Source organism: Podarcis vaucheri, assembly GCF_965113315.1.
Source record: "Podarcis vaucheri genome assembly, chromosome: 9".
Taxonomy (NCBI): Eukaryota; Metazoa; Chordata; class Lepidosauria; order Squamata; family Lacertidae; genus Podarcis; species Podarcis vaucheri.
Window position 1 is genome coordinate 10,754,642 of NC_138767.1, and position 12,325 is coordinate 10,766,966.

General features: G+C 46.7%; 1 protein-coding gene across 2 annotated transcripts in view; it reads right to left on the minus strand.

The window, feature by feature from the left end:
• Window positions 1-12,325, minus strand: part of SCARB2 (scavenger receptor class B member 2) — a 37,863-nt gene that overhangs the window by 9,191 nt on the left and 16,347 nt on the right. For both annotated transcript variants that reach the window (XM_082236529.1, XM_082236530.1), the window contains exons 4-10: window positions 9,266-9,454; window positions 6,987-7,078; window positions 5,013-5,132; window positions 4,065-4,243; window positions 2,663-2,781; window positions 1,055-1,128; window positions 172-223 (exon numbers count right to left, since the gene is read on the minus strand). In XM_082236529.1, the coding sequence (XP_082092655.1) occupies window positions 172-223; window positions 1,055-1,128; window positions 2,663-2,781; window positions 4,065-4,243; window positions 5,013-5,132; window positions 6,987-7,078; window positions 9,266-9,454 (825 nt within the window). The remainder of the gene's footprint in view (window positions 1-171; window positions 224-1,054; window positions 1,129-2,662; window positions 2,782-4,064; window positions 4,244-5,012; window positions 5,133-6,986; window positions 7,079-9,265; window positions 9,455-12,325) is intronic.

The following is a 12,325-nucleotide window of genomic DNA, read 5'->3' on the forward strand; positions in this document are numbered from 1 at the left end:
CAAGTAAAGGTTATTCTGCAGCTTCACTAGCTTCTGAGATTTCAGAATCCACATTATTCCCCAACAATTCTCCTTGCAGTATATAGCCCCCCCCCCCCAGATAAGTTCCACCTGTCACAACACGCTGGGTTAGCAGTAAAGAAGCAGAAGGTGTTTTGCAAAAACGCCTACCTCGTTTATGTAGAACACAGGGAGGAACATGGTTTTGATGTTGCCTGTTTGGCTAAAAGAAGGTGGAAAAGTAGTTTAAAGAACTGTTGCATACAATATAGATTGCCACTTCACTCTCAGGTACTATGAGATCAGAGACTGGCTCTCTTCGCTACCCCCAACCCCAGTGGATAAAGGCTTTTGGAAACTCTGTTCTCCCAACGCGGTATCTGCCCCGTCCATTGTACGTCTTAAGGCAGCCCTGTTCAGGGAAGTTTTTAATATGTAACGCTGTACTGTTTTTAACACTGATTGGGAGCCGCCCAGAGTGGCTGGGGAAACTCAGCCAGATGGGCGGGGTATAAATAATAAATTATTATTATTATTATTATTATTATTATTATTATTATTATTATTACTGAGTGCAAGAGGTGCGGCTAAAAATTGACAATACAAGGGTACAGCACAGGTGCCTAGTCAGAAGCTTGGCTGGCAGGGCAGCGCCGCAACCCCAGAGTCGGCCACGACTGGACCTAATGATCAGGGATCCCTTTACCTTTACCTTTAAGAGTCATTGCTTCCCTCCAACGAATCCTGGGGACTTCAATTTGTTAAGGATGCTGCCAGCTGTTAGGAGACTCCTCTCCCCTCTCACAGAGCTACAATTCCCAGAGCGGTTTAGTACTCAATCCCTGTTCCCAGGGAACATCAACATGCTAAAGCGATACAGTTTAAATAATTAAATATCCTAAAACATTTCATTCATCTTTTCAAGTAACTACTGCACCTTTAAATTTAACGTCCTTTGTTCCCCTTCCCCTAACCTGCTTTATATACGACTCATTCTAATGGTTTTCTTATACTGATTTTTTAAAAAAATTAATAACCCCAACAGAGTACTTACATAAAATCGGGTAGCTTTTCAACGTAAGTATTGATCTGCAGTCGCCGGGCTGCTCTGACCAGCACTCCTGTCAACTGAGGGATAAAGGAATTGTGACTCAGTAAGATTTCAGAAATTGGTTATTGGCGTGCATTAGTTTTTTTTTTTTTTTATAATATTTTTTATTAGTTTTACAAAAGTTTTTATAACAAACAAACACAAAAAAAAACAAACAAACAAACAAAGAAGTGTGGTTTCATAATGTCATTTCGTAGACTTCTTTCCTCGGACTTCCCCATACCTCCCCTTTCTGCATCCTCATGTCCAAATTTTACAGCAACTTATACATATTTTTCCAACTCTAATTTATTATAGTCCTTTCTTATTCTAATCTTATATTACTGCAACCCTTTATCTCTGTCGAATCTCGACATTCTAAACTTCCTCAAGTTTATAATGGTCCTTAAGATAAATCTTGAATTTCTTCCAATCTTCTTCCGCAGTCTCCTTCCCCTGGTCTCGAATTCTGCTCGTCATTTCCGCCAAAGTCATGTAGTCAATCACTTTCATCTGCCATTCTTCCACGGTGGGTAGATCTTGTGTCTTCCAATACTTTGCTATCAATATTCTTGCTGCTGTTGTTGCATACATAAAGAAAGTTCTATCTTTTTTTTGCACCAATTGGCGTGCATTAGTGTGTGCAGTGTATTTATTTATTTGCATCTAAGCCTCTGCCATCACCATAAACCATCCTAAGATGTTGCCCAAAGGAGACATCCCTACGAAGCAGAGAATAGTGCTCAACCCAAGAGTCATTGACCTATCTAGCTCAGATTTACCTGCACTGATTGGCAGAGGCTCGCCAGGGTTTGACATCATCAACCAGGAGATGTTGGGAAGTTAAATCTGGCACCTTCCGCATTCAAAGCATGCGCTCTGCCGCTGAGTTATGGTGCTTCCTCGCCATGCCACGTGGGCTGCAACAGAAGCAATGGCTCCTGCTGCTTATGGAGGCTACCCATAGGCATGTTAATTGCTTGCTGAATTTGTTAATCCTGAATACAGGCAACTCTCCATTTGCGTTCAAGGCACATGTAACCACAAACCCGGAAGCGGCGCAAAAAGGAGCAAAAACAGCCCTAAAAGAGCTGTGAAAATGGCACAAAAATAGTGCCTAGCAATCCCTTGAACCCTTTGAGGCCTGTGGAGAGTTGGAGGAGGAGGAGGAGGAGGAGGAGGAGGAGGAGGAGAAGAAGAAGAAGAAGAAGAAGAAGAAGAAGAAGAAGAAGAAGAAGAATTTATTATTTATACCCCGCCCATCTGGCTGGGTTTCCCCAGCCACTCTGGCCAGCTTCCAACAAAATATTAAAATACAGTACCAGACTTTTAGAAGACATCTGAAGGCAGCCCTGTTTAGGAAAGCTTTTAATGTTTGATGCTTTACTGTATTTTAATATTTTGTTGAAAGCCACCCAGAGTGGCTGGGGAAGCCCAGCCAGATGGGCGGGGTATAAATAAATTATTATTATTATTATTATTATTATTATTATTATTATTATTATTATTATTATTACAGGTCCTTCCTGAAAGCCAAACTGTAACAACTATAAGGCAGAGCGTGGTACCTACAGGGTTTATGTCCACATATGTCTCGTGCTCCTCCTGATTCGGATGCATGCCATCAATGTCCTGGACAAACTTATCATCAGATAGGTAAAAATGTGGGGGTGATAAAAATATTGGTGCACCTGTAAGAACAACAGCTGTCAGAAACTGAACGGAAAAGGGCACATTTCCCTTAAAAAATTCCCTCCAGACATACAGCCACAGTTCTGCCCGTGTGGTGTGGTGCCTTCAACCACGAAGCTCACTGTGAGACCTTGGGCCAGCCATTACCTAACCTCCCTCGCAGTGCTGTTGGGAAGATAAAATGGATAGGGGCAAAGCCACATACACCACCTTCAGGCTGCTGTAGGAAAGGCAGGATATAAATTGAGTCTTGTAGTACTAAGTAAGTGTCCTGATTTTGCTCACCCTTTAAATCTCATGGACTATTATAATTATAATCAATAGTACCACTGTTTTAACATCATGAAGATGAATTAAAAAGCCAGATAACTAATCAACCGAAGCTGCTGTAATAATAATAAGAGCTAGCATTTATATGGAACATTTTAAGCATTCAAAGGTCTTTCCCTTCGCTCGGTGAGCCTTGCGACAGAACTATAAAACAGGCTAGTATCATTATCCCCCTCCTGCATAAGCTTCCCTGACAGACCACCAAATGAATTCGAGCCAGAGGTGAGAACTGAACCAGGGACATCCCAGTGCACAAAATTCTCACTGGTGCTCTAGCAGAGTCGGAAGGGACCCAAAGGTCCTCTAGTCCAACCCCCTGCAATGCAAGAATCTTTTGCCTACAGGGGGAAAGTGGTGTCAGGCTTCAAGGACTTGGCTTCCTCCCCCCACTCCCCTTTGGCAGTAAACAAGCAGAACCAAGAGAAAGGAGTCTCTTACCAGTTAGAGGAGTCTCTTCCCATGTTTCTTCTCCTAGCTGTTCCCCACCCAGTATTTCCCAGCTTCTGCCTTCTGAACTATGCCCCTCTGCAAACTGCTGTTCCAAATCTATACTGTCCTCTTGCTCCTGGGATGATTCAAGATCCGGAGCAGGGGGAGACTCCCACCATTCCTCCTCAGCGCACCCTTCCTCAGCACGGTCCCTGGCAAAAAAAAGCTGCACCTTGGGGTGCTCCTGTTCAGGATTCCTTCAAGCCAGTCATACCCTTTCCCAGGATACTCCACTGCATGCCCCCTGCTCTCCCAGTTTCCATTTCCTGCTCCCTCCAACTGTCAGTCGGCATTCCATACCACCGAGGATGCACAGTCCTTGCCGGGCTATTTTGGGGGTTTCCAGGAGTCAGAGATTACATACACACACACAAAAACCCAAACAAATCTGCAAAATGATACTGGGAGGTGTGCAGGGCTGGCAAAGTCTGTTCTGCCCTAGCATCCCTTTTGGCTCACGTACCTTGATTGCAGGCGCTGATGTTCAGGAGCCCTGCCCCTAGGCAGTTCCCTGCCGGTACACAAAACCCGGCATTGTCTGGATTGACGGAGGCGTTTGCAAAGAGCATCTCAGGAGGCGAAAACCGGTAGGCTGAGATCCCTTCAACAGTCACGTACTTCTGAAACGTGAGGTACATGGACCTGGAAAGGACAAGAAGAGCCTGAAGCCTTCCGCCGCGGGCTTTGATCGGAAACAAAAGACGCACTGTGCGCTCTTCAGGACTGCTGTGGTGTGAATGGAGGGCCTGTGTCACTGGAAACCCCTGGGGCAAAAGCCACAGACCCATCGAGCTGGAAACTGCTGCCCTACTCAGTGAGCCAACAAGGCTACAGGTTAGAGCATCGCTTGGCTGGCAATGGATTAATGGGCTCCAGTCGGACTTCACCCACCTAGGCTGGCCATTGCATCCCCTCATTAGAAAGAACGATAAAAGCTTCCTGGGCAGCGCTGAGTTGTTGCCTGGGCAGCAACACGCCTTGGCTCTGACTTTGGACTAAAGATCTGACTTCCCAGTTTGTATTCCTGGCTTCCGATTCCTCTGGTTTGTGGCATCTGGTTCCCAGCTCCTGTTTGCTACTTCCAGCTCAGCTTCTCCACCCCGTTTTCTCTCTTCCGTCTTCCAAACACAAACACAAAGACGTGGACCAAACACACACACATGGACCAAACACACACACGTGGTATGTTGGGGGCACAGCAGGGCAAGGAGCAATTTACACGTATTCCAAACAAAGGATAATCCAACGCTAGCAATGTTCACCAGCAAGTTATGGGCTTGGGATGCCCCATATACCCCACTGAAATGCACTAGTTAACTTTCCTTGTGGCCTGCTTGAACCTGCTCCTTCCTAAGCGTTGTTGTGACAGTAGGAAAAGCACTACGATATGAACACCTTCCACCATTCTTACCTACAGAAGTCTGATGAAAAAACGTAGATGGTTTCACCAGTGTCTATCAATGGGTGAAAAGTATCACCGTCGGTTCCATTTATCATGTTACAAGTTGGCGACGTCCACCAGTCTAGTGAGCTGCAGAGGGAAGACATACGGAGGAGGAACAGCTTATGAGCAGGTAGAAAAATCAGTGTTTTGCAGCAGCCTCAAATAAAACAGTCTAGGGCTATTATTCCCAAGTCACCTCCCCATCCGCCAGATGGAACCTCATCTCTGTTACTTCTTATCCTCTTCCATATGCTGAAGAATTTCTTTGTCCTCAACTTTAAAGATCTCCACTCCCCCTTCCTTTAGTTTTACTTACAGCCCAATATATTTATCTACTGATCCCTGCCTCTCAACTTGGCTCCCTCAATCTTACCACCTTAGTAAGACATCCTGTTCTTTTCAATGAGACAGCCCATTCTCCCTTACTGTGTGGAATTATTTCGTAGAGAACCGACAAAAAGCCACCTCTATTTTTAAAAACAAGAAGAAATACCTCTTTTTATTTTAAAAAACAACAACACGACCCCTTCACAGAGAGCCAGTGTGGTGTAGTGGTTAAGAGCGGTGGACTTGTAATCTGGTGAACCGGGTTCGCTTCCCTGCTCCTCCACATGCAGCTGCTGGGTGACCTTGGGCTGGTCACACTTCTCTGAAGTCTCTCAGCCCCACTCACCTCACAGAGTGTTTGTTGTGAGGGAGGAAGGGAAAGGAGATTGTTAGCCGCTTTGAGACTCCTTAGGGTAGTGATAAAGCGGGATATCAAATCCAAACTCTTCCACCAAGCCTTTGAAAAGTCCAGCAATCTCCAAACTGGTGCCCTCGTGTTCTCCAGACTCCAACTCCCAGCATCCCCAGACAGCACAGCCCATGGTGCGGGATGATGGGAGTCGGAGTCCAAGAACAACTGGAGAGCATTGGGCTTGGGGACAGCTGCTTTAATCCTTATGCACAACTAAAACTAAGCTTCAGCACCTGTCACTCCATGTGTGCAGATTCCTCCCGTGTTAGCTCCATTTCCATTTCCCCTGTCTAAATTTAGAGCTGCCAGTTCTTGGGGGGCAAAGGCCAGCCTTTTGTTTAGAGCGGGCATTGCCAAGGCAGAGCACACGGGCGCCACAATGCTCATAAAGGGTTTCTTTAGCTGCCCTTGGGCTTTTATTTAAATAACAAGGTAAGACTCTATCTGTTATGTACCGAAGTTCTCACCCTGGGCCAGCAGGGGGATACTGTAGATAGTTATGCAAATGAAGGATCGAAAGTGACATTCAGTGATTGGATAGTTTTAGAAAGTTGTTACAGTAACGTGGTACTGGAGCTCTATATAAGCAGAACTGAGCCTTTCAGTTCAGTTCTGTCCTGGCCTGTGAATAAACAAGAGCTGTTTGAAGAATCGCTGTGTCGTCTGCTTTGTTCACCCACAACTTAACACTATCCCTCCTAGAAATAAAGTTATGGACCCAAACATGCAGGTACCCTTCTAAGTGATTTCCGTGAACTAAGCCAGTGTTTTAAGCCAATGGGTGAAGTCAGAGCTGCGACTGATTTGTTTGGACACCTGGCAACAGAAAATCTTGGGGTCCTAATTTGCTGGGGTCCCCCTCTCCTTTAATGCGCTTTTCCCTGCTTCTGTTTTATTTCTGAGGCAGAAATGCAACAAGCTTAAAGGTCTTCTGGTATGGAATTACAATTCTGGGGAAAGCTTCCCCAAGACTGTGCTCCCTTTAGTGTGTCATGCCATGGCGGCCATTTTGTGATGGGCACCCGCAGCACTCTCTCAAAATGTGCTCCCTGGCTTAGCACACTGATGCTGCTCTATCAAATCATCACCATCATCGCCCAAGAGCTTTTGCTCTGCAAGTCTTTGCCTTTCAAAATTTGAAACTCGAATTATTAACCACGGAGTCCAGCGCTCAAATTAAAAGGAAAAGAAAGAAACATTACTCTTTCCCTCTCCATTTGACGATCTTTGTGAAGTCAAGGTAGTTCTTCTCCCCACTTAGGACAATGTACTCGCCATCGTCGGACCCGTTCATCTAGAAATAAAACACGAATGAGATAGATAGAGAGAGCTTTTGCTTTCATGACCGCTTTTGTGATTGGTGAGATGGAGGGACAGGAAAGAAACAACTGATCGTTCACCCTCTTACAGGACTTGGGAACCTTTTCAGCCCAGATTAATATGCCAATCTGAGTATCAGTGAGCTAGGTAAAGGTAAAGGGACCCCTGACCATTAGGTCCAGTCATGACCGACTCTGGGGTTGCGGCGCTCATCTCGCTTTATTGGCTGAGGGAGCTGGCGTTCAGCTTCCGGGTCATGTGGCCAGCATGACTAAGCCGCTTCTGGCGAACCAGAGCAGCACATGGAAACGCCGTTTACCTTCCCGCAGGAGCAGTACCTATTTATCTACTTGCACTTTGACGTGCTTTCGAACTGCTAGGTTGGCAGGGAGCTCACCCTGTCGCGGGGATTTGAACCGCCGACCTTCTGATCGGCAAGTCCTAGGCTCTGTGGTTTAACCCGCAGCGCCACCCGCATCCCTATCAGTGAGCTAGGAAGTGCTAAATAGGTTGGTTTGCTTGCAGATGCTGAGTGAAGTTCTCCAACATCCCTGGTTCCAAAGCCTTGTGATGGGAGAGGACTGGGGCACTTCTGGCCTGTAGACTGAACTGGGCCTGCCTAGCCTCTCAATCTGGCCTGCCAGAACATTTCAGCTAAGGCACACTCAGCGGCCCTGCACCTGCCTCAGCCATAAAGTTGCTGGATCAGCGTTTCTCGCAGAAGAGTCCCTTTCAAAGCACTGGAACAACACTTTGGAAGGGGCTTCTGAAGATGCCTGCGGGCAATAAAAGTTCATCTGACATCAGATGGATGAAGGAAGGAGGGGACAGGGAAGAGCCAGCTGCATCCAGTCGAGCCCCACAGTGTCCCCATAGAACAGCAAACCCTTCTCCCTGATTTTCTCAGCCACCCTATTCAAGATGGCGCAGACCATACGCAGGACTCTGAACACAGGTGCATGGCAGATTGTATACTGGGATTGCAAGCCTTGATGCTGGTCTGAAGCAAAATCCAAGGTTGAGTGGGAAGGCCTTGTTCCGTTTGACTGGCAGGATGCGGGAGAAAATGTTTGCAATGGCTCCAAATAACAAAGAAAACAGGCAAGACCTTGCCTTGTAAGGAACAAAGCAATCTTACCTATAAAATGCTGACCCAAGTTATCATAGAATTGTAAAGTTGGAAGGGACTCTCAGAGTCATCTATTCCAATCCCTGCAATGCAGGAATCTTTTGCCCAATGTGGGGCTCAAACCCACATCCCAGAGATTAAGATTCACATGCTGTACTGACCGAGCTATCCCAGACGTGCCTATTCCAAACTCCATTCAGGAGGAATGTGACTTGCACCACCTTCCTCGAAGCTCAGGGTTTGGAATATGTGTAAATCGCTCCTTGCCCTCCTGTGCCCCCAACATACCCCTGGATCACCCCTTGGTGGGGGCCCCCAACATACCCCAGGGTGCTGGCTAACTTATGCTGGTGTATCTCTTGCCAGCTCTCCTAGGAAACCTCAGAATCCACCCAATCAAAAACTCTCACCCTAGCAGATCTTGAATTTGGATTATATATTATTATTATTATTATTATTATTATTATTATTATTATTATTATTAATTATTATTATTTTTACCCCACCCATCTGGCTGGGTCACACATTAAAAGCTTCCCTGAACAGGGCTGCCTTCAGATGTCTGCTAAATGTCAGGTAGTTGTTTATTTCCTTGACATCTGATGGGATGGCGTTCCACAGGGCGGGTGCCACTACCGAGAAGGCCCTCTGTCTGGTTCCCTGTAACCTTGCTTCTCGCAATGAGGGAACCGCCAGAAGGCCCTCAGCGTTGGGGGTGAAAACGCTCCTTCAGGTATACTGGGCCGAGGCCATTTAGGGCTTTCAAGGTCAACACCAACACTTTGAACTGTGCTCAGAAACGTATTGGGAGCCAATCTAGGTCTTACAAGACCAGTGTTATGTGGTCTCAGCAGCTGCTCCCAGTCACCAGTCTAGCTGCTGCATTCTGGATTAGTTGTAGTTTCCAGGTTACCTTCAAAGGGAGCCCCACGTAGAGCGCATTGCAGTAGTCCAAGCGGGCGATAACTAGAGCATGCACCACTCTGGCGAGACAGTCTGTGGGCAGGTAGGATTGTGCGGTCAGAACCTTACCTTTTTAAAAAAGCCGAAGTCTGGGTCAATACTGGGGCGGAATTTGTGTAGGGCGCTGAGCAGCTTGTCTGTGTAGCCCCACAGCAGTTCATGGACAGTGCGTGTCGTGAACAAGTTTTCGTCAAATAATATGAGCAAGATCTCTGCAGGGAAACGCATGGGCGTTGCTGTAGCCATGTTCATTGCAACCTGATGGAGGAGGAGGAAAGCTTGTGAACATGTGGAGCTCACAGGGACCAGCCAGGCTTCTGCAGGAAACCCACAAGGAGGACTGAAGCACAAGAGCACTGACTCCCAGGAACTGGTTGGAAATGGAATCTAGAGGGGGTGTAGGGCCGGTTCACCCATGAGGTGGGGTGAGGCAGCTGCCTCAGGCAGCCCAAGTTTGGGTGCTCCCACAGGCTCCCTGCCCACCCCCATCCCACCATCTGTGAATAAGCAGTGCTGGCAGCGGTGCCACCTTCAGGCAAAATCTTGGGTCCTCTGACTTTTGGCACTGTTTTACTGGAGTCAATGTACCGCAGTAGCAGGCTACCTGAGAGGACGAACAGAGTTTGGGCAAACCGAAATAGATGAAACTGAACTGAAAATTGGGAACCGATTTTAATAATTGGTTCTGCTATTTTTTTATAAAAAAAAGTAGTCTGCATATTTTAAGAACTTCCCTCTGCAAGCTGCTTTGCATGTATTTTATAATGAAAAACAGGATGTACGTTTTAAAATGAGTAACGTGAGCCCCCGGTTTAAATTTCATGGCGGCCATAAAACTCAAGCAGGCAGCCACAGGCAAGTCATTTTTCTCTCAGGAGCACACAGTGGCACCACCCTAGCTCACGGGGCCATTGCAAATAATATTAAAATAATAATAATAATATCCCACCCTCCCCAGCCGAAGCCGGGCTCAGAGCGGCTAACAACAGTAAAATAATACAGCATTCTAAAATCAATTCATTATAAAATCAGTTCAAATCAAATTGATGGCAACCATTGGGCTAGAGTTCTGTGAGGATTACCAAAGGAGGGGGTCAGGCTGTGCCCTGGCCAAAGGCCTGGTGGAACAGCTTTGTCTTGCAGGCCCTGCGGAAAGATGTCAAGTCCCGCAGGGCCCTAGTCTCTTGTGACAGAGCGTTCCACCAGAATGGAGCCACAGCCGAAAAAGCCCTGGCTCTGGTTGAGGCCAGCCTAACCTCCCTGTGGCTCGGGACCTCCAAGATGTTTTTGTTTGAAGACATGTTAAACTTGTGAAAAGTGCTACTGAGATATCATTAGGGTAAAACTGCACATTGAGTGCATGCATGTTTTCCCTTTTGTAGCTGATGGTAGTCCAAAAGGAAAGGGGAGGCAGAGTTAAGTCATCTTTTGGAAGTCCTTACCTTGGGAAAGGAGGCCTATTTGCATGTCTCTCCTGCATAGCTGTCAACTTACAGATTTGAAAATAAGGGACCAGCAGCCTCAAAAATAAGGGATCAGCAGCCAAAATAAGGGGTTTTCCAAGCACAGGTCTGTTCAACATCTGAGCCCCTCCAAGCCAAAGGCAGAAAGCCCAGCCAGCAGCCAAACGAAGCCTCAAGCGGTGGTTCCCACTGCACAGCAACCCAGCAAAGGGGATGCAGCAAGGAAAACCACTGTCACCTCTCTGCTGGGAAGCGCTGAGCAAAGGCGAGTCCCCAGGCAATGTGGCCGATTTGATCAGCACAAGGCATGCAAGCTCCACCCCCCAGTTGTTCTTAGACTCCTTATTGGGTGAGCAACGCAGCCAAGCAACACAGTTGGAGCCTCCCTCCTCCCTGGCTGGCAGGGAGGGAGGGAGAAGAGCTGCTTCCTTTGAAACCCGGGGAATTTAAGGGACACCATCAATAAGGGACAGCAGCGGGACACGGCGCTGGGATAAGGGACTTTCCCGCCAAATAAGGGACGGTTGACAGCTATGCTCTCCTGCAGTGATGAAAGAGCAAGAATGCCTCTTTGTATCTCCACCTTGGCCACACAGAACTAGGATATTTTCTGACAAGCATGTATTTCCTTTAACCAACTTAGCTTTTTTATTATCTTACTAAACTCAAGAGTCTCAGTGTGACTACATGCAATGGTAAAATGTGCTCCCTCCAAGCAAGGGGTCCGGTTAAGCTCAACTTCTGCTAATGCATTTAAACTCCAAATGCCATCACCATCAGCCCTATGCCAGGCATGGCTCCACAGCTCTTTTTAGGATCAGAAAAACCCCTGAGAGATTCCCGTCACCTGACATATAATGTGTACTTTGGCCTATGGAATGCCTAAATGCCTGCGGTTCTTCAATCCACCACAAGGTAGAGCCCCGGCCCATAACACCTTGAATTGCCTTCAAGTCTACAGTTCAGGAAGATCTTATTCTAAATAAGCACTCTATAAACGGCAAATAGTTGACAACCCCCTTGCTGCTGTCACAGAACGATCTGATTTTTGACATGCAGGCCCAGCCTGTTTCAGGTGATACTTCCTCTCTGATAGGAAGCAATTTGCACCAACCAGAGAGCATCCAAATTACAAAAAGAAAGAAAAAAGAAAGGAAGATCAGGTTAAGCTTCCATCAATTACTCCATGGGCTACCAAGTGTAGAGTCCCGGCTGCAACGAAGAAAAAAATATCACAGATGAAGCCTGCATGGCTAATCACTCCAGAAAAAGGATCCGTTCTTGGAAACTTTATTTTTTGAGTTTTACAGGTAATAGTGTGAGCGAGGCTGGACAAGTTTAAAGCCATTTGTCTGAGTAATTTTGCTGTAAAGGACACACAGGACTGTGATTTCACACACTTTGGGGTTAGGGATATGAATGCCATTTGCTTTTCATTGCATTCGTTCTGTTTTGTGATGCTTCTTGATGTTGGTAATACGCCAGATTGCAATTTTTAAAAGGGAAGAGACTACTCACCCCTCACCATCCAAGTCTAGGGTGCACAGAGGGTTTAAAACTACAGGAACCAACAGCAAGGAGTGACAGGCAGCAGCTGTGGCTAAACTTTGCCGGTTTGCACTGCAACTCTCATTGGCCACCGCAAGCACAAACAATGGTGAGGGAT